The 23200-nt window shown below is 44.6% G+C and overlaps 1 protein-coding gene across 1 annotated transcript in view; it reads left to right on the forward strand.

Moving 5' to 3' along the window:
- The window catches only part of fam135b (family with sequence similarity 135 member B), a 411827-nt gene that overhangs the window by 298188 nt on the left and 90439 nt on the right, over positions 1-23200 (forward strand). The window contains exons 8-10 of the mRNA XM_078217023.1: positions 8650-8803; positions 13463-13512; positions 18238-18393. Coding sequence (XP_078073149.1) covers positions 8650-8803; positions 13463-13512; positions 18238-18393 — 360 coding nt within the window. The remainder of the gene's footprint in view (positions 1-8649; positions 8804-13462; positions 13513-18237; positions 18394-23200) is intronic.

Consider the following 23200-nt stretch of genomic DNA (forward strand, 5'->3'; position numbering starts at 1 on the left):
ATCTTATGGAGGTCTATAAAATAATGAGGGGCATAGATCAGCTAGATAGTCAATATCTTTTCCCAAAGGTAGGGGAGTCTAAAACTATAGAGCATAGGTTTAAGGTGAGAGGGGAGGGATACAAAAGGTACAGAGGGGCAATTGTGTCAGTCAGAGGGTGGTGTGCATCTGGAACAAGCTGCCAGAGGCAGTAGTAGAGACGAGTACAATTTTGTCTTTTAAAAAGCATTTAGACAGTTACATGGGTAAGGTGGGTATAGAGGGATATGGGCCAAATGCAGGCAATTGGGACTAGCTTAATGGTTAAAAAAAGGGGCGGCATGGACAAGTTGGGCCAAAGGGCCTGTTTCCATGCTGCAAACCCATGACTCTAATTGCTCAGTGGGGTGGGAGCGCCTGAATCCCAGGGCTTAGCGCGGACTTTTACCATCAGAATCGATCGAAGAGCTGAATGGAGAAGACGCACATTGAAGCACCCTGAACATAGTTTGAGTTAGCTAATAAATAGTTGCTGTCGCTAACCTGAGGGTTGCCATTCATTATGATTAGTAAAGTGAAGTTACTGTGAAAATCCTCTAGTCCGCACACCCTGGTGCCTGTTTGGGTACACTGAGGGAGAATTTAGTGTGGCCAATGCACATATCACAGAAGGTTTTACCTTTTTAGTCAGCACCAAATATATTAATGTGCAGGAATAATATGTTGAATAATTCAATAGAGATACATTGGATATAAGAAGATAACGAATAGAAACAGGAGTAGACCCCAAGAACCTGTCTTCCGGTCAATAAGATCATGGTTGATCTTATGGCACCCCATCCGCCACCTTAAACATTCAATCACTCCATCATCGATGCACAGTGGCAGCAATGTATACCATCTCCAAGATGCACTCCAGCTGCTCACAAAGGCTCCTTCGACAGCACCTTCCAAATCCATGACCTTTATCATATAGAAAAACAAGAGCACCAGATGCAAAGGAAAACCACCCTTCCAAAAAACTACAGAACATCCTGACTTGGAACTATATCGCTGTTCCTTCAATGTCACTGCGTCAAGATCCTGGAACTCCCTTCTTAACAGCACTGTGTACCCTACACCACATGGACTGCAACAGTTCAAGAAAGCCTCTCTAGGGCAATTAGGGATGGGCTTGTCATTTGCCGAGCTCAGCCTTGAATATATTCAATCACCCAGCCTCCACTGCTCGTTGGGTAAAGAATTCCAAACACTAACGACCGCCTGAGAGGAAAAATATCCTCCTCCTCTATCTTAAATCAAAGACCCCTTATTTTGAAACTATGTCCCAAGTTCTGGATTTCTCCAGGAGGGAGACATCGTCTCCGTATCTATCCTTCCAAACCTTCTCACAATCTTATGTCTCAATAAGAGCCATATCTCATTTTGCTAAATTCATAGAATCATAGAATTCCTACAGAACATTTGGCCCATTGAGCCCGCACCGACAACAATCCCACGCTCCATCCCCGTAACCCCACACATTTACCCTGCTAGTCCCCCTGACCTTAAGGGGCAATTTAGCATGGCCCATCAACCTAACCTGCACAACTTTGGAGTGTGGGAGGTAACCGGAGCACCCAGAGAAAACCCACGCAGACACTGGGAGAACGTGCAAACTTCATACAGACAGTCACCCAAGGCCAGAATTGAACCCCTGATATGAGGCAGCAGTGCTAACTACTGTGCCACCGTGCTGCCCTGTAATCTAGGCCCAATCTGCTCGACCTTCCCTCACAACACAAACCATTCATCACAGGAATCAGCCCAATGAACCTTCTCTGAACTGTTTCAGACTAATTTTGCAAAGTTATGCACAGTCGGGAAGGATTTTCAGCTAAATAAGAACTACATTCCTTACTTACTGTTTGTAATCTTCTCCTCAGGATACAGTTCAATAAACAGAGTTAGGCTGTAAATCAGCAGATTGCCTTTAATTAAGAAATGACTCGATGCAATGATTCCTCTGATGGTTGGTTTCCGACATTATGTCCTTTGTAATCCACAGTGTAACAGTTTGTCAATACACTGCAGTCAGTCTTTACAAAATATGTCATCATCAAATCCTTAGAGGAGCAGTTGTGAATCAAGGTCATTTTTGGCAGTATGAATGATTCATTCTTGGGACATAGCCTTTGCTGGTCAGACTAACATTCCTGGTTGTCTTGAAATGTGTTGGTGAGCCTTCATCATGAGTTGCTGCATTCCACGCCATTTGCAAGCTTGCTTATTATTCCCCCCAAATTATCATTGATATCATTAACGTATATAGCAAACAATAAGGGTCCCAGCACTAAACCTTGTGGTACGCCACTGGACACTGTTCTCCAGTCACTCAAACTGCCTTTTACCACCAGCCTTTGTATCCTAATACTAAGCCATCTTGCCAAGTTTCCCTGAATTCCATGTTGTCTAAGATTTCTAAAATCCAATGATCTAGGCCCAATCTGTGCGGTGAAGGTACTTCCACAATGGTGTTTGGTAGAGGGTTTGTTGGGTTTTGACCCAGAGATGATGGAGAAATTGAGATGTATGTTCAAGGTGTGATGGTGTGCAACCTGGAGGGCATCTTGGAGGTAATGGTGTTCCCATGAACCTGATGCACTTATCCTTCTAAGTGGCAGAGGTCACAGGCTTGGGAAATGCTTCCGAAGGAACTTAGTGACTTGGCTGCAGTGCATCCTGTAGATAATGCACACTGCAGTGTGCCAGTGATGGAGAGAGTGCATTTTTGCACAGGCCGTTAATTGTTGTAGCTGCACCTTTTCAAATACAAAGCATACACTGTGACCCTCCAGACTTGTGCCTTTTAGGAAATGGAGAAGCTTTGGGTAATCAGGGATGAGATAATCAGGGATAAGGCACACAGCATATCTAGGGGTGGCATAGTGTCACAGTGGTTAGCACTGCTGCTTCACAGCACCAGGGACCTTGGTTCAATTCCAGCCTCGGGTCGCTGTCTGTGTGGAGTTTGCACGTTCTCCCTGTATCTGCGTGGGTTTCCTCTGAGTCCTCCAGTTTCCTCCCACAAGCCAAGCACGTGCGGATTAGGTTGGTTGGCCATGCTAAATTGATCCTAGTGTCGGGAATAGCAGGGTAAATATGTGGGGTTATGGGAATAGGGTCGGGGTGGGATTATGGTGTGCAGACCCGATGGGCTGAAAGTACTGAAGTACAGCCTTCTGTACTTGGGGATTCTATGTACTCTCTGACCAGCTTTAACAGCCATAGCATTAAGGAGGCAGATCCAGTTGAGTTTCTCCTCCATTGTGACTCTGAGGATGTTGATGATGGATGATATGGTGATGATGTTGCCAATGAATTTCAAACGGAGGTGGTTAGGCGCACTCTTGTTTGAGATAATCATTTCCTGACACCTATTTCAAATATTTCTTTCAATTTGTCAACCCAAACCTGCTGCAAATGAGGAACTTCAAATCGAGCTCAACCTAGTGTTATGAGGAAAGACTCGAATTTACATGGTGCTTTTCATGAGCACCAGACATCTCCTTTCGTGGATCTGACAGGATCTGCTCTGTTTCTTCATGCATAGTGGATTTGTTCAGGTCTAGTCTCCAACTGGCTGAAATGAAAACTTCCTGCCTGGTCCTGACCTCTTCCTGCAAGACCGCCACATAGATTTGAGAAAATCTAGGGACCTGCCTAAAATCACATCAATTTGGTTTCTTCCTCCCACAGCCTTTCTGGGTCAGTGGATAGGTTTCAAATTGCCTAACCATCCACTGACACAAAATCCACCCGCAACAGGGCTGCTGCTTAATACATACGCGCACAACAAGCACACACACACATATATACACACACACGCACAGATACACATACACATGCACAGACACACACACATATATACACACACAGACACGCACACACAGACACACACACACACAGACACACACACACACAGACACACATTCACATGTTAAAATAGCAAAATATTCTGCATAAAATATTTGTGTATTTTGTAACTAACATTGGACGGAGTAAAGTTTTATATTTGTGGCACGTTTTATCCAGTTCTTCAGGACAGAAGCCGAGCTCCAATTATCTCCGGCTGCTTCATCAATGATCTCCCGCTTCCATAAGGCCAGAGGTTAGGGCTATTCGTTCATGGTTATCTGGTCATGGTCGTGTTGGTGTTTGTGGAAGCTTGTTGTGCAACAAATGGCTGCTGTGTTTCCTACATAACAAGAGTGATCACACTTAACAGCTTTGAGATGACCCGTGTTTGTGAAATGTGCCAGATAAACGGAACAAAAACAGAAAATGCTGGAAATGCTCAGCAGGTCTGGCAGCATCTGTGGAGGGAGAAACAGATTTAATGGTCGCGATTCTCCCAAAAGTGCTGAATTGGTGGCAAAACTGGCCGAGATCGCGCCAGTTCTGACAGTTCAGCTTCCTACCTGAATTTCCGCACTATGTGCTCTGAAGAGGTCCCAGTCGGGAATCTCATTAAAAACCCGGGGGGGGGGGGGGGGGGGTCTATTCGCACCAGAGATTGACAGTTGTGGAACTCTGCGCATGCGCAGTGGCCCCAAATTGTCAACCTCCTGTTTGCTGGTCAGCTCGATCACTGGCCAGCCCGGGACACCCGCAGTGCTGCCCCTCCAGCCCCCCATGGCCCGATCGCGGCCCCCACAGCAATTCCCGGGCCAGCCCTCACCCACCCCCCCCCTGTTCCGGAGCACCCTTATTCCCAGGCCCCACTCCCCCAGCAGTGGCGATCCCCCCACCCCCTCACCCCAGCAGTCCCGCCCACCGCCTGCCCCCCCCCCCACACCCCCTGCTAAACCTTCCTGGTGTCAGACCCTCCTGGAGGCAGGCCTTCCCCCCCTGGCAGGACACCCCCTGCTAAACCTTCCTGGTGTCAGACCCTCCTGGAGGCAGGCCCTCCCCCCCCCCCCCCCCCCCCCCGGCAGACCACCCCGCCTCCCCCAGCCCGCCCCAATCGCTGCGCTCCCTCCATCCCAGACCGATCCCAATGCAGAGTGGCAGTGGGACCCCCCACCCTCAATGATTGTCCCTAGGCCCTGCCCCCTTGGCACTGCCCGATGCCTGATGGGCAGTGCCAATGTGCCTCCTGGGCATGAACATCTTGCCCCTTGGGCAGTGCAAGGGGGCACAGGCTGGCACTGCCAGGGTGCCCATGCCCAGGGGCACCACACCCCCACTGCCCAACCCCCTGGGGGGTCCCGATTGCCCCCCTCCTTCATTCCGGCGAGGTCTCCCGCCAGCTCCCCGAACTGGTGGGGAGCTAGTGTGAGCCCTGCCGGAATGAAGTATTCCTGGCTGTGTGGGAGATTTGATCGGGACCTGAAAGGTCCCAATAATTAACTAATCTATATATTTAAAATAGATTTTTAAAAGATTTAAATTACTTACCTGCCTTCCCGCCGGTTTCCAGCGTGGTGTGGTGGGTGACTTCTCGCCGGTCCTGGGAGATGGACAAATCCCCATTCAAGTCCGCAGATGCGCGTCTCCCGGCCGGACCCACCAGAAAAGTGGCGGGCGCGGATCGGAGAATCACGGACAATATTTCAGGTCAAGGTCCTTCTTCAGAACTCAGAAGAAAGGTCCTTGACTTGAAACATTCGCCATTTTGTTCTCTCCACAGATGCTGTGAGACCTGCTTAATATTTCCAGCATTTTTTCTTTTGATTTCCAGCATCGTAGTATTTTGTTTTTGAGACTATATAAATCTTTCTTTCTTTCAATCTGATCACTCGTTTTAATCTGAATACAATGGCGTCACTGTTTGTATTTAGTGCCTTTTCGAGATGCGATTGAAAATACGGTTGGACAACCCTCGTAAATTCAAATGCAAAGAATGTGCAAAGAATGGTATATGAGTCCTGCCATGTGCTGTCACAGTCACATTATGCACACAGGATATGTGGGTTGTTTGTGAAATTGGTCTTTTTACTTACAACACAAGATACAAATGTTGGAAAAGATCCTGAATTCATTCAGTCATTTAAGTGTATGGAACAACCTTGAGTTTCAACTTTACAACAGAATTTTGAATACCCCAATCCAAAATCTACAGTCCTTTTTCTCTGGTACCTGTGTTCCCTGATTCACTTGTCCCCACACTTAGTTACTGTGTTCGATTTAATTAAGAAACTCATAAAATGTTTTCTGCTGATTAATGCACTTTGATCCCAAGAACTGCCTCTCACCTGTTACTACAGGTAAAAACTCATTATACGATATTAATCAGGAATAACACAGTTTGCTTTCCTTGCCTCGGTTAACTGAGCTTTGAAGAGGTATGTGATACACTTTGGTTTAATTAGGTTCCTACTGAGATGTTTTACAGTATTATGCCACATCTGTTAGCCCTGATTATTACGAGTCTGAATTGCTGTTGAGTAGAGCAGCTCAGAGTATATAGTTATGGTTTTCTGGATGACTGTCAAGACATGAAAATTGCATTAATGAGGAGACTGACCATCATAAATCGGAGACAATACCATCTGCTCAACATAAATAAATTCAGTGCTCTTCGTATCCTGCAATTTTATTGACCTCAATGGAGGAGTATTGCAGGAAATTGTTCTCCCATTGTTAAATAGGGCTGGCATGGCGGTACAGTGGCTAGCATTGCTGCCTCACAGCGCCAGAGACCTGGGCTCGATTCCAGCCTTGGGTCACTGTCTGTGCGGAGTCTGCACATTCTCCCCGTGTCTGCGTGGGTTTCCTTGGGGTGCTCCAGTTTCCTCGCACACACCAAAAATGCGCGGGTTAGGTTAATATATTGCCCTTTAGTGTCAGGGGGACTAGGAGGGTAAAAATATGTGGGATTGTGGGGATAGGACCTGGGTGGCATTGTTGTTGGTGCATACTCGACAGGCTTAATGGCCTCCTTCTGCATTGTAGAGTCTATGATTCTATAAATATGTCAATTTATAAAAAATGTGATGCTGAAATCTCGTTGCTGTTCACGCCAGCGGGATCTTACAGTCTTGCCAACAGCACACTCCTGCCGCAGATTTCCCAGTGGCAAAGGGTATGCTCAGTGGGAAAGCTTGTTGACAATGGCAGGACCATAAGATCCCACCAACTCCCACCACCATGAAACACACAGTGGCGAGGGAGAAAAATCCCCCCGATATATTTTTCTCTACAGTTTGATTTGATTTATTATTGTCACATGTATTGACATACAGTGAAAAGTATTGTTCCTTGCTCGCTATATAGACAAAACATACCGCTCATCGAGAAGGAAACAAGAGAGTGCAGAATGTAGAGTTACAATCATAGCTAGGGTTTAGAGAAAGATCAATTTAATGCAAGGTAAGTCCATTCAAAAGTCTGACAGCAGCAGGGAAGAAGCTGTTCTTGAGTTGTTGGTACGTGAACTCAGACTTTTGTATCTTTTTCCTGACGGAAAAAGGTGGAAGAGAGAATGTCCGGGGTGTGTGGGGTCCTTAATTATGCTGGCTGCTTTGCCGAGGCAGCAGGAAGTGTGGACAGAGTCAATGGATGGGAGGCTGGTTTGCGTGATGGATTAGGCTACATTCATGACCTTTTGTAGCTCCTTGCAGTCTTGGGCAGAGCAGGAACCATACCAAGCTGTGATGCAATCAGAAAGAATGTTTTCTATGGTGCATCTGTAAATGGTGAGAGTCGGAGCTGACATGCCAAATTTCCTTAGTCTCCTGAGAAATAGAGGCGTTGGTGGGCTTTCTTAATGATAGTGTCGGCATGGGGGACCAGGACAGATTGTTGGTGATCTGGACACTTAAAAACTTGAAGCTCTCGAACCTTTCTACTTCGTCCCCATTGATGTAGACAATGGCATGTTCTCCTTTACGTTTCCTGAAGTCAATGACAATCTCCTTCATTTTATTGACATTGAGGGAGAGATTGTTGTTGCCGCACCAGTTCACCAGATTCTTTATCTCATTCCTGTACTCTGTCTCATCATTGTTTGAGATCCGACCGTTTTCTCCCATTTGCTTGTTGAGTTAGATTCCCCTGATGGTAGATTAGGCTCCACTGATGCTGGGAACCCATGAGTATCTTCCCCACATTCCTATCCATAATTTTTAAGCCTAGACAATGGCAACAGGTTATTCAGCGAGGAGAGCATTGAAGCTTAGCCTGATTCTTTCCTCACTTGTTATCCACACAATCACAGGACAGAGAGAATTCAATGGCTTCCATTTGGTGTCTCCCTGTTTTTGGTGTGACTGGAATTGATAACTTGGACTGGCTTTAAGCCACGCTGTTCCCGCTTTGTGATGCTGGGCATTAGTGAGCAGACATTTTCCTTTTAGATGGTCTAACGAGCTCAGCGGTTTGCAAATTATGCCTTTCCATTAGCTTGTGCAATTTTCCAAAATCAAAACTTTTTCCATCGGACTGAGGTAAGCAATTTATTATGTGCTTGGTTTGCCTTTCAGTAGTGTTTAACAAGATTGCCTACGTGTTTATGAGTTATTTTCCACAGTTGCAGCACTTTGCCTCAATAGTGGTATCATGGGGAAAACAAGAAATACATATGTACATACGGTCGGTCTCCTGTTATAGTTTCTGCTCTCAAAACTGGTAAAACACAACCCATGAAATTCAGTGTTCCCATATCAGCCTTTTTACTCTTCCTTTTAGGGGAACACTAACGTCACCTCTGAGGGTTGTATGCAGCACGCGTACCGGTGGCATGAGAGCCTCTGTCGAACTTTACTCTCTGCCTATAAAGGACTCCTTTGCTACTTCAGTGCAATCATAAAACAGATCCCAGAATTGCATCAGATTCAACTAGGTAAGAGGTGTGACTGTTTCAAAAAGTATATTCACTGTTATCTTTCAACCCCCCTCCTCCTTTTTCAGAAGGTGAAGACCATACTCTGTGGGTAGGTAGCATAGTTGTAATGCTACTGGACTGAGAGGATAAGGACTGGATTTTTACATCACGTTTAGGACAGTTCCTGACTCTGCCAACCTGAACTTGTCACTTCCTCCCATACCCATCATATTGTCATCTCTTGGAGACAAGGGCAGGCAAGGTTTAGGTCTCCTATCTATCTAAGCTAGCTCGAGGGAACATTGGAAGAGTGCACGTTAGTCAGAAGATCTGCCTCGGTTCTCGGGGACATCAGCCCAGCTCTTCACATGGTTCTTATTGACCCTCATCCTCTCCTCCATGCAATGTCCTCCATGTATTGTCCATTGCCATTCACCCAGTATCCACAATGGACATACCTCAGGAGCCATCTAATGGGAAATTCTTAAAATGGATGTGAAAAAACAATTAATCTGCTAATAAACAAATAGAGCCATCATTCAATCTGACCACCATTCATACTACACAGAGAAAACAAAACCTCCAGACCTATTAAATAAAAGTTAAGCATCTTCAGATGACCAATAAGTTGTAAAAAAAATAAACATCTACATCAAAGGTAGAGAATTAATTATTTGATAACCTCTTAAAACTTTAAATAAAAACATGTACACAATCACCAACTTAGCTAAGTGCTTCAAGAGCTTTCGAAACTCAGCCAAGCATTCATAATGGGTGCATCTGTCAAATCATTGCAACTCCAGACAATGGAGCTTATTGACATTGAACAAAATAGAATTGTGTTTTACTAAGCTCCATCAGATGGCCTGTCATTCAAATAATTCCAGGAGCTAGGTAGCTATTTTTGTTTCTAAGCAAAAGAGAAGGCCAATTTCTTTTCAACATTAAAGCACAGATGACTTTTAAATCACTTCAAATCATGACACAGGAGTACCTAAGCATTTTTTTCTACTGTTTTCAATGCATAGTAGCACTTTTTTCAATGGGTAAAGTACTTGAATATATCTCTACGCTTACACAATGCTGATCAATGTAATGATCAACTTACCTTTGTAAGATGGAACCCATAACTATTGTAGTAAAAACACATCTAACTTATAGTAATGACATTTGAAATTATCAAAACATTTCCCCAACTCCCAACAGGTTTCCTCAAAGCTCTCTAACCTGACAATCCCACATCAATGGTATTGACTCTTTTCTGCACTCTGAATTGAGTCCAGCAATTCACCAGAAGGTTCTCACAGCAACTCAGGATCGACAATAATGCAAGCCTTGGCAGTGACACCCATTGCCTGAGATTGGCCAAGTGGCATTTCATCGTCAGAAATATAGAACCATAGAATCCCTGCAGGGTAGAAAGAGATCATTCAGCCCATCAAAACTGCACCGACTCTCTGAAAGAGCATCCTACCCAGGCCCTTCCCTCTGCCCTATCCCTGTAACCCAACGCATTTACCATGACCAATCCACCTAATCTGCACATCTTTGGACTGCAGGGGGAAACTGAAGCACCCGGAAGAAACCCACGCAGAGATGGGGTAAACATGCAAACTCCACACAGTCACCCAAGGTCAGAATCAAAGCTCGTCCCTGGCATTGTGAGGCAGCAGTGCGAACAACTGTGCCACCCTGCCGCCCTTGTCTACTTAATGTCAGGAGTGGGATTTGAACCTGGGCACCTAGAAAAAAACAATCAGAATTCACTGGCACTTGGTAAGGCACAGATTAACATTCTGTAAATTTGCTACCTTAAGCCCCTTGACCATCCTTGCCCAGTTCCATGTCCCGTCCAATCTCTCCTCACTTCATTTTGCTGCGTATGTGCACAATATGAGGGGTTACAAATTGATCCTCAGAGAAGTACATCAATATATCGAGGCCCATATTTAGCACATATAAACAATATACTCTTGGGTCCATTTTTAATTGTGAAAAAGGGCGGTAGTTTTACTCCAGATTGCCTGTGACTGAGAGTAGATATGTGCTACCATGCAGGAATGGAAGGTTATGGCAAACGGACCACGTCTGAAAGATGAGAGGGTTCCCATTACAGGTTAGTACAGATTCCTGAGGTCTGGCAGCAGAGAAAATCCAACAGTGCACAGAAGTGGCATGGCCCTTTCCAGAGGCCAGGTAAAATGTGTCATATGTGTTATGTTTCAGGGGAGACAGTGGCCCAGTGGTATTGTCACTGGACTAGTAATCCAGAGACCCAAGATAATGTTCTGGGGACCCCGGTTCAAATCCCGTCACGACAGATGGTGAAATTTGAATTCAATATTAAACCAATCTGGAATTAAAAGTCTAATGATGACCATTAGGTAGGGGAATCTAAAACTAGAGGGCATAGGCTTAAGGTGAGAGGGGAGAGATACAAAAGTATCCAGAGGGGCAATTTTTCACACACAGGGTGTTGAGTGTCTGGAACAAGCTGCCAGAGGTAGTAGTAGAGGCGGGTACAATTTTGTCTTTTAAAAAGCATTTAGATAGATGGGTATAGAGGGAAATGGGCCAAATGCGGGCAATTGGAATTAGCTTAGGGGTTTTAAAAAAACAGGGTGACATGGACAAGTTGGGCCGAAGGGCCTGTTTCCATGCTGTAAACCTCTATGACTCTATGAGATTGACAATTGTCGTAAAAACCCATCTGGTTCACTGATGTTCTTTAGGGAAAGAAATCTGCCACCCTTACCCAATCTGGCCTACACGTGACTCTGGAGCCACAGCAATGTGGTTGGCTCTAACTGCCCTCTGAAATGGGCAATTAGGGATTGACAACAAATGCTGGCCCAGCCAGTGACACCCACATCTAATGAAGAATTTTTAAAAATTGAAATGTCATTATTTGATTTCAATGTTAAGCCTACCATAAAGCAATGTGTTCCTTGTTCAGATATGCACGACAAAGAGCGATTATAATTTATATCCACTGAGAATGCTAACCCATTTGCAATTGACATAATAACAATTGTGTTATGATTAGAGTTAGATATCAATAATATCTTACAACTCTTCATTACATAATCTGTTTCTCCAGACAAGTTCATAGAATCATAGAATACCAAAGTATAGAAGGAGGCCATTCGGCCCATCGAGCCTGCACTGACAATAATTGCACCCTATCCCAGTAACCCCACATATTTACCCTGCTAATCCCTCCAAAATTAGGATCAATATAGCATGGCCAATCAACCTGACCCACACAGCTTTGGGAGAAAACTGGAGCACCCGGAGGAAACCTACGCTGACACGGAGAGAACATGCAAACTCCACACAGCCAGTGACTCAAGCTGGGAATTGAACCCGGGTCCCTGGCGCTGTGAGGCAGCAGTGCTAACCACTGTGTCACCGTGCACAGGATATACATTGCTTTTAAACATAAACTATGGCATCACTCTGAAGAGAGAGTTTCAGACCTGTGTCACTGCAAAATTTATCGAATGATTTAATCTCCATGAGAAATGCTTTTAAAGATAATAATCCAGAGACCCAGGGTAATTGGTCCTCGGTTCGAATCCCACCCTGACAGATGGTGAAATTTAATTCAATAAAAATCTGGGATTAAAAGTCTACTGATGGCCATGAAATTATTGTCAATACCAGGATGTCGCTGGATATGGAGGGCATTAGCTATGAGGAGAGGTTGGAGAAACTTTGTTGTCACTGGAACGACGGAGATTGAGGGGCGACCTGATAGAAGTCTACAAGATTATGAGAGGCATGGACAGAGTGGATAGTCAGACGCTTTTTCCCAGGGTGGAAGTGTCAATTACTAGGGGGCATAGGTTTAAGGTGCGAGGGACAAGGTTGAAAGGAAATGTATGAGGCACGTTTTTTACACAGAGGGTGGTGGGTGCCTGGAACTCGCTGCCGGGGGCGGTGGCGGAAGCGGATATGGTAGTGACTTTTAAGGGGCGTCTTGACAAACACATGAATAGGATGGGAATAGAGGGATATGGTCCCCGGAAGGGTAGGGGGTTTTAGTCCAGTCGGGCAGCATGGTTGGTGCAGGCTTGGAGGGCCAAAGGGTCTGTTCCTGTGCTGTAATTTTCTTTGTTTGTTCTTCGTTGTAAAAACCCATCAAGTTCACTAATGAACTTAAGCAAGGAGATCTGTTGTCCTTCCCTGGTCTGGCCTACATGTGACTCCAGATCCATAGCGATGTGATTGACTCTTCGTGTCCTCAGGGATGGACAATAATTGTTGGCCCAGCCAGCGATTTCCACAGCCCATGAATGAATTTTTAAAAAAACTAAAATAAAGGCAGTCAATGAAGATGTCAGTATCTGTATGAAAAGGTTAACATTTTGGCCATGTGTCTGTCCTTCCTCAAAATGCTTCTGACAAAATGCCTGCACTAGAAACATTAGCCTGTCTTTGCTGTCTCAGATACTGATAAACTTGCTGTTTTCAAATGGAAAAAGATAAAAGGTGCAAAGCGGAGTGTGCAGGAAATAAGCATGATGGACCACATTGCTGCGTTTTGAGTGTGTTTTTTATGATTCTGAATCTATTTCCAGCTTTCTCTGTTTTACATTGCCAAATATTGTGTTATAGCTCTTTTGATCTTGTGGGATAAAACTCTTAAAGACTATATATTTTTATTGCTGCCAGAGGACTGCCTCATTGAAGAAACACTGTCCCAGCTCCGCATTAACTTACAGGTGAGGAGTTTAATTACTTATTTTTAAAAAAAATACCTGCTTCATTCTTGGGAGAAACACTGCGGGGGTGAATTTGAACTTTTGCGATTGAGTAAATAAAAGGTCAGTAGTGAATCACCCACCCACTACTACCCATTCAGCATTCCTACTAAAGTTACATTTCAACCCTTGCCGTGCCTTGAATCTGACAGGTCAGGATTGAAGGGTCAGCTGGGAATAAATAAAATAATTCACTGAAAAGTGGAAAGCGGCAAGTACTTTCTGCTTGAGGTTAAACAAAATGGTGCTGGAAATTGCACTTAGGTTAACATTTCAAAAGCTGTTTTGTATAATTTTCGATGACTATAGGTATTCTTTCAAAGAAGTGAAGCTGCCCAGACACCCAGCATGACATTGCACAAGACTCCGTTCATCACATAGAGCCCTTGCTCTGTTTTCATTAACTTACTGCATGTGGGCATTTCTGGGCTAGGCCAGCATTTATTGCCCATCCCTAGTTGCCCTCGAGAAGGTGGTGGTCAGCTATTACCCTGGACCGCTGCACTCCAAGTGGAGCAGCTACACCCACTGCTGTTCGGGAGAAAGTTCTAGGATTTTGACCCAGCGATGGTAAAGGAACTGGGCGATGTTTCCAATTCAGGATGCTGAGTGGCTTGGAGGGGAACTTTCAAGTGATGGCGTTCCTATTTATCTGCTGCCATCATCCTTCTAGATGGTCGCAGTTGTGGGTAAATTAGCGTCGGGGGACCAGTTGTGGGTATGGAAGGTGCTGTCTAAGGAGCCTTGGTGAGTTCCTGAAGTAGATGGTAAACAATGTTGCCACTGTGTGTCGGTGATGGAGGGAGTGAAAGTTTGTCGACGGGGTGCCAATCAAGTAGAAATGTTTTAAATCATAGAATCCCTACAGTGCAGAAGGAGGCCATTCGGTCCATCAAATCTGAGCCAACGACTATCCCTCCTAGGCCCAACTTCTGTAACCCCCACATATTTACCCTGCTACTCGGGTAAATTTAGCATGGACAATCAACCTAACCCGCACATCTTTGGACTGTGGAAGGAAACCTGGAGCACCCGGAAGAAACTCACGCAGACACGGGGAGAATGTGCAAACTCCACACAGATAGTGACCCAAGCGGGGAATTGAACCAAGGTCCCTGGCGCTGTGAGGCAGCAGTGCTAACCACTGTGCCACTGTGCCGCCCCAAAACTCCAGCGAAGCACTGAAGGGGGCAGTCCGATTTGAATCAAGAACCTATTGATCTGCAGTCCAATGCTCTACCACTGAGCTATACCCCCTTAATGTTAGAGAAACAAGGGAAAGGAGGAGTGAGTGGAGTAACTCAGGGGTTGCTACCAGTCCAAGTCCTGTTTCTAATTCACGTGAGCAGCTCGGATTTAGAAATTCAGTGCTAACTGATTATATTTGCAGGCAATACTAAATGAGGAGTAATTGTTGAATCTAGGGATCTCCGGGACTGGAAAGTAAGGTGAAAAATAATTCAGATTTCTAAGTGTGAAGTTGAAAGAATATATGGCTAATTATAAATACCTCTGGTGACCAGTGTTAAATTTTTGTAGGGTTAATATGATAGAGATGTCTTGGTAGTCTTGGCGCTCAACATGTTCACTAATCTAAAAAGCTATTGGAATACTGGGTTGAGAAACAGCAAAGTTTATTTATTAGAGTCACAAGTAGGCTTACATTAACACTGCGATGAAGTTACTGTGAAAATCCCTGAGTCGCCACACTCCGGTGCCTGTTCGGGTACACTGAGGGAGAATTTAGCATGGCCAACGCACCTAACCAGCACGTCTTTTGGACTGTGAGAGGAAACCAGAGCACCCAGAGGAAACCCATGCAGACACCGGGAGAACATGTAGACTCTGCACAGACAGTGACCCAAGCCAGGAATCGAACCCAGGTCCCTGGCGCTGTGAGGCAGCAATGCTAACCACTGTGCCACCTTGCCACAGTACAAGACGGAAGAAGCCTGCTTAAAATAGTACAGTACCATTATCAGACCACAGCAGGAAAACTTCACCCAGTTTTCGTCACTTTGTCACAACGAAGATATTCAAGTCTTGAAACATATGATAAGAAGAGCTACTGGACTTGGGGGATTGAATTACAAGGAAAAAAATGAAAAGAGGATTTCTAATATTGACAGGAGGTGGTGACAAGAGAGGTGAGTACTGATTAGTTCTCTCCACCAAACAAACCTGATATCTATCACTGTGACTTTCTTCAAAGATATTTTTACCTCAAAGATTTCCAAACTGCACTCTGTGGACCTTGGGTTTCCAGAGCATTTTCAGGATTGCCCAATATCTGCAACCCTTTGGTTCGACACAGTGGCTGGGAATTTGATGGCCTCGCTCGGGCGAGACCGGAAATTCTCGCTTGAGGTCAACAGAGATTTCCGTTGCCGGACCCTCGCCCGTGCTGATTCCATGGCGGACGAGGTGGTAGAGTTCCGGCCAATGTGCGCTGCAAGGACAGTGTTTAAGGAATTTTGTGCTCTTTATTTTTTCTCCATCTTTGTTATACCAGTAGGTTTTCTGTTGGTAGGTATATTTCCAATCTTGTTTGGATGGCTTCTCTTTCAGAAGTCTCAGGAAACTGGTGAAATGTTTATCAACCACTGTTTCATAGAATAGAATTATAGAATTCCCACAGTGCAGAAGGAGGATATTTGGCCTACCCAGTCTGCACTGACTCGCCGACAGAGTATCTTACCCAGGCCCTCTCTCCCTAACCCTGTAACTCCACATACTTACCCTGCTAATCCCCCCGAACCTGCACATTTGGAACTGTGGGAGGAAACCAGAGCACCCAGAGACAACTCATGCAGACTTAGGAAGAACATGCAAACTCCACTCAGACAGTCACCCAAGGCTGGAATCGAACCCGGGTCCCTGGCACTGTGAGGCAACAGTGCTAACTACTGTGCTACCATGTTGCCTCACATTTCATAATGTGATTGTGTGCTATTGGCTGCATATGTGTGTTCCTACTGCCATTGCTGACAAACTATAATATAAATGAGAGAAGCATCTTACCTTCCAAGACCAGCTCCCAACTATATCTGGATCCTGAAAGTAGAGGATGCAACAGCAACTCATTACCATTGTTCCAGGACTAGAATCTTGAAACAGACAAAAATAAATTGCACAAGGGAAAAAAAGAACATTTTGGGGCGACACGGTAGCACAGTGGTTAGCACTGCTGCTTCACAGCTCCAGGGACCTGGGTTCGATTCCCGGCTTGGGTCACAATCTGTGTGGAGTTTGCACATTCTCCTCGTGTCTGCGTGGGTTTCCTCTGGGTGCTCCGGTTTCCTCCCACAGTCCAAAGATGTGCGGGTTAGGTTGATTGGCCATGCTAAAATTGCCCCTTAGTGTCCTGAGATGTGTAGGTTAGAGGGATTAGCGGGTAAAATATGTAGGGATATCGGGGTAGGGCCTGGGTGGGATTGTGGCCGGTGCAGACTTGATGGGCCGAATGGCCTCTTCCTGCACTCCCGGGTTTCTATGATTCTATGATTCTACGAATGTTTTGCTGAGACCTGTTGAGCATTTTGAGCAATCTCAGAAGTATTATGTTCTCAATATAATTATACAACAGTTATATGCCATGGAGAGTGACACCTACAGGAGTAAACGGTACTGCAAGTTAAAGCCATGAATTAAAGTCTTGCATCCAGTTTATAATTTATTTCTGACACACTGCATGTTGTTACACTTGTCACATTTTTGGCATTCCATGTTGTTAATTAGTTCAAAGTAAATGCAGCAGACTGGAACTGGTGATGTGGGGGAAACAAGAGTAACTAAAGTAGTCAATGAAAAACTGTGAAACGTTTGGAAAACCGACCAATCCTGACAAACTACAAATAAAAAGAAAATAAAAAAATTGAAAGCAATCAAATCACGCAATTTAAAAAAAAAATATCCCCCACTATTTTGTCCACCTAATTGAAATTTCTTATGTCCAGCCTCAGATTTTGAACAAAACACAAAAAAATTAGACATTTTACCATAGCAGGTTCTGTGAATGAAATGTTTCCCTCCAAGAAAGACAGTGGCTGGAATTCTTCGACCTTGCGTGTGGCTGGGATTTTCCGGTCCCGCTGCTGTGAGCTGCACATTCTCCGTTCTCACCAGCATTGGTGGTGGGCTATGTAACACTGGAGAATTCCAGCCAGTATGTTTTAACAGCTCCCCCAACCTTTCTTTATTTAAAAATGAATGTTTCTGCTTCTTCGCTGTTTTTCAGCTTTTATCCTTTCTCCTTCTCCCCGTAATATATCACCTTATGTTACAGATTTAAAGTTTATTTATTAGTGTCAGAAGTCAGCTTACATTAACATTGCAATGAAGTTACTGTGAAAATCCCCTGGTTGCCACACTCCGGCACCTGTTCGGGTACATTGAGGGAGAATTTTAGCATGGCCAACGCACCTAACAAGCACATCTTTCGGACTGTGGGAGGAAACAGGAGCACCCGGAGGAAACCTACGCAGACACCGGGATAACGTGCAGATCCGCTCAGACAGTGACCCTAGCTGGGAATTGAACCTGGGTCCCTGGCACTGTGAGGTAGCAGTGCTAACCACTGTGCCACCGTGCCGCCCCACAGTGTTAGTAACACTGTCAGCGTGTGTATTCTGCCTGTAAGTTGTAGGTAAGTTGATGAGTTGTAAAATATTTATGGTCTTCTTGCAGATGTTCAACAGCCCAGACAAAGTGGCTGAACAGATCAGCAGGGACTTGGCCCAGCTCTGTTCCTGTCTTGCAGCACTGTGGAGCCAATTTCTAGACAGCATGATACTCCAGCCAGATGTTACAGCATTCCTAAGCCAAGACCATCATAGTCTGAGGGTAATGTAATAAATGTAAAACATTTTGTTTTATCCTCCCTAAATGTTACCATACTGTGAAATACATCGTAAACTTCCAATATGGGGAATTAGTAATAATTAAAAATACAATATATCATTGGATAAAAAGGAGCTGAAGAATCTGGAAGAGAAGTCTTGCCAAGTTCAGATTGAAGCAGTGAGGTTTCTGTGTGTGTTCTTATGGATCCAGGGCAATAAAAGATTTTCAGGCCCATAGGAGATCACATCCATTACACCACTTCCTGAGTTAAAAAAAGGAACCTTTAGCCATGGATTTGCCTGTCAAAAATTCTCTCTGAACCGCCTGGTTGATCAGAAAATCTCGTTGAGGCCCTTAATCCCTTCAGTGGTTTTCCAAAGTTCTTTTATTGTTCATAATCTGCGATCACTTTTCTTTTAAAAAAAAATCTAGAGTCACCATGAAATACCCACTGCTCCTGTTATAAAGTTACATCAGAAGATCTGCAAAATGATGGCTGCACTTGGCAGGGGAGAGTCAACGATCAGGCAGGGGAAGAAGCTAGCCCATTGCACTTGGGGGTGTGCTGATGCCTGTGATCGTGGTTTGCCTAAGCTAGGGTAGAGTAAAGGATCGGGGTAGCCAATGAGGTTAAACAGAGGCTTTACCTGATAGAATTTTTCAAAGTCATCTCGGCCTTTTGGAAAAGATGAAGCATTAGGTCAAGCACAGGAGAGGGTGCAGTGCCCTTGGAGCCTTACCCCAGTGAGCATCCCTGGTCCTCAAGGGATCAAGAGGGGAATGATACATTCCCCAGTTAACATTGAAAAAAAATTGTGAAAAATACTGCACAGTTTAGTTGCAATTTATTCTGTTTGTCAAAGACCTATAAAATATAGTAATAATTCTGGAAACCAGATCCTAATTAGAATTAGTCTGCCATCTTCCCGCCTACCACTGAACTTCTCCCTCAGCCCGTCAGAAAGCACCCACCCTCAGGCTGATTGAGACTAATTAACTGCCACTTAAAGACCTCATTCCACCAGTGCTGCAATTTTCCAGTCTGCGGGGAATGGTAGGAACGATGTGGGCAGACTGGCAGCTTTGACAATGTGGACTTCTGATGGGCAGGAAAGCGGATTTACCTCCCTCGGAGGGGGGTCCTCTGTGCCCGTCAGGGAGCGCCTCCCCACAAGACTATGACCCCTCCCCTCCACCCCACCCTCCGTTTCTTCATCTGGCCTCTCTAACCCGAGCCCCACTCACCTTGCAACCCCCTTATTGGGGTCTCCCATAAGTGCCCGTCCAAAGTCCAGAGACTTATCTAATGTCTGAAGGACACCTTCACTTCTTCATGGGGACTGGTTGCAGTTCCAGCAATGGCCACTATTGCCCACAAAGCTACCAGCCAATCAGATTTACTGACAACTCTGGAGGTTGGACTTTTCTGTCCCTCAAGGGCAGAAGTTGCACTCTGCACTAATTAAGGATGCCCCCAGCCTATTATCTATTTGAGGAAGCCTGATTTCACGTTGGCTAGGTGCCAAGCGAACTTTAGGTCAGGATGTGGGTAATCCATACCCCTCTTAAAATCTACCCCTTGGGCATTATGTGGAATGCGATTGTTACCAGAACATTCCCTTTCAAAATTGGACATTACATGCAGCACATACAGGAGTGAAAGCCGAGCTGTTATGTGGCGCAGCATCTTGTAAATGTCATTGACAAACTGTCAGCAATCCAACTGTAATGGTGAGTGAAGATGACCTGAGGATTCTTTGTTTGACTCTTCTTAAACTCTTTTAAGCACTGATCCACTTACGACACATTTCCAATTTGTAATCAGATTTGCTTAATAGGCACAAACAAACTTATTTCTCTAACCAGAGATACAATAGTAATGGCCTGAACTGGAATGTGTGGGGAAGGGACTTAAAATATTAATGGTGGCTCGGTCCAAATAGTAGCCACATCGAGGATGTACCTTCAAAACTATCTAGGGACTATTGCTGGAGCTATTTAATGAACACTGTTACACACAGTCTCACCTTATGCATTGGAACTGCTGAAATAATGAAGTGTTAGACAGAATTAATTAAAATTTTTATTTTTATAACATTTCTAATATACAGCACACTGTATATTAGGTACTCACCCAATTCAAACAAAATACTTGAAGTCAGACCTTACGGGGCAACCTTGAGCCCATGCCCTCCGTCTGTAGGATTAGCAACAGTGGCCTCAACATCTCGGAAACCCCAGAAGTTGCAAATCTCACTGGTGAGATCGCGATCTCTGATTTTATCTGCCTCTCGCTGGTGATATAATCAGGTTCTCACTACCTAATGATGCATGGGGAGGGAACACACTTGGTAATGGACAAACATTTGAAACTGAACCTGATCTTCTCCTGACCGCCTGGCTCCTCCTGTCATTGTTCTGTTATCTGGCAGCAAGACAAAGCTACATTCTCCCTGTGGTGAGGTTAAAAATAGGTCGCAGTGCCATTGGCATCATTGGATCTCGACTTTTGCATTTTAGGTAGGCCTAAATAACCACTACAATTAACCTCTGTCCCATCCCCAGTATCATAGCTTGGTATGGCTCCTGCTCTGTCCAAGACCACAAGGAACTACAAAAGGTTGTGAATGTAGCCCAATCCATCACACAAACCAGCCTCCCATCCATTGACTCTGTCTACACTTCCCGCTGCCTTGGTAAAGTAGCCAGCATAATTAAGGATCCCACGCACCCCGGACAATTCTCTCTTCCACCTTTTTCCGTCGGAAAAAAGATACAAAAGTCTGAGGTCACGTAGCAACCGACTCAAGAACAGCTTCTTCCCTGCTGCTGTCAGACTTTTGAATGGACTTACTTTGCATTAAGTTGATCTTTCTCTACACCCTAGCTATGACTGTAACACTACATTCTGCACTCCTTTCCTTCTCTCTGAACGGTATGCCTTGTATAGCGCGCAAGAAACAATACTTTTCACTGTATGTGAATACATGTGACAATAATAAATCAAATCAAATCAAATCTGATGAGGCCTACATTTTAAATTTGTTGAAGGCTCTTTAGAAAGAAAATGAGATACTGTTATTCCCATTGATTTGATTTGATTTATTATTGTCACATGTATTAGTATACAGTGAAATGTCTTGTTTCTTGCGCGCTATATAGACAAAGCATACTGTACATAGAGAAGGAAAGAAGAGAGTGCAGAATGTAGTGTTACAGTCACAGCTAGGGTGTCTTATAAACATCATTGACAAACTGCCAGCAATGCAACTGGAATGGTGAATGAAGGTGACCATTGGTTGATGCTGCTGCCATTGACACCTATATTTGCAGATGTCAAACCTTGTTTTGGAGAATAAATCGTAAAGCAACAAATTAGAGTTGGAACAACATCAGTGGAAAAACGCAAAGTAGAAGGTGCACCCTTAATGTTTGCTTCTTTTAGAAACAAAAATCACATTTGCACTGCTTGAAAAGTCAGAATGAAGTAGCCCTACTGTGCCATTTGATTTTTGCCTCATCTTTTGCTGCCACTTCTCTTGAGGTGCTTTCTGTCATCAGCAACTGAGCCAACAGCCGGGCAACTTACTTCCAGACCTCAGCCAATACACCCCTTCTTCCAGACACTGGGAAATGCTGACTGGTCTTGCTTTTTTCAACTTTCTATCACTGTGATAGAAGCAGGTGCCTCCCCAAGTGATACAATCACAATCAACATTGAGATTCTGTGGCGTTTCGTACATGAACTGAGATTCTTAACTCGATGAAACAGAGCACGTTGACGATTTACATGTTTGCAATGCAATGATTTTATTGGGAAAACTGACTCCATTGCATGGTTTAGTTCAATTTCTTTAGTATTGTGTGCAGGGGTGATGAGCAAGGGGAGGGCACAGGGAAAAAGGCATAAAATTATTGACTCAGGGTTTTTAAGTGCATCCACATCAGGACTAAATGTGTCTAATGGTTGTTGCTTTGGGTTTTTTTTTAAGAGTAATGGAAGTCAGATCTTTATCCCTCCATTTCTGGTTTAAATAATGTGATGAAAGTCTCCTGTCAGTGCTACCTTTATTAATTAGAGAGGATGGTGGGGGTGGTTCTGGAATGCAATACACCTAAGGGATGACTGTCTACAGATTAAGAACAGTCCATAATTTGTTAATAAATTTATTGGGCCACATTTTGCTCCAGCAGGGCATGGTCCTTGTCCTTGTGCAGTTCTGTTTTAGAATTATTTGCATGATGTATTGATGTAAGTGCAAGCTAATAATGTCAAAATGAAGGAACGGGCATCTTGGATCTTTGTAAACAGGAAAGCCTTTCTGCTTAACCAGTCAGATTGAAGTACTGTGAAATCAACAACACAAGGACCAAGAAGGAAGTGCAAACTTGAGTGGGTGAAATCAGGTACACAAAGGGTGGCACGGTGGCACAATGGTTAGCATTGCCTCACGGCGTCAGTGACCCTGGTTCAATTCCGGTCTTGACTGATTGCATGTGAGGAGTTTGTATGTTCTCCCTCTGTCTGCATGGGTTTCCTCCAGGTGCTCTGGTGTCCTCCCATGATCCAAAGAGATGCAGCTTAGGTGGATTGACCGTGCTAAATTGCCCCTTTTTTGTCCAAAGATCTTCAGGTTAGGTGGGCCCAATGGCCTCTTTCTGCACTGTAGGGTTTCTATGATTCTATTTTTCGAGGTGGTTTTGCTATGATCAATGCACAGGGTTACGGGATAGGCCTAGGTGGGGTGATCTTTCAGAGGGCCGGTGCAAACTCGATGGGCCAAATGGCCTCCTTCTGCTCTGAAGT

The sequence above is a fragment of the Mustelus asterias genome, chromosome 7, assembly GCF_964213995.1.
Source record: "Mustelus asterias chromosome 7, sMusAst1.hap1.1, whole genome shotgun sequence".
Taxonomy (NCBI): domain Eukaryota; kingdom Metazoa; phylum Chordata; class Chondrichthyes; order Carcharhiniformes; family Triakidae; genus Mustelus; species Mustelus asterias.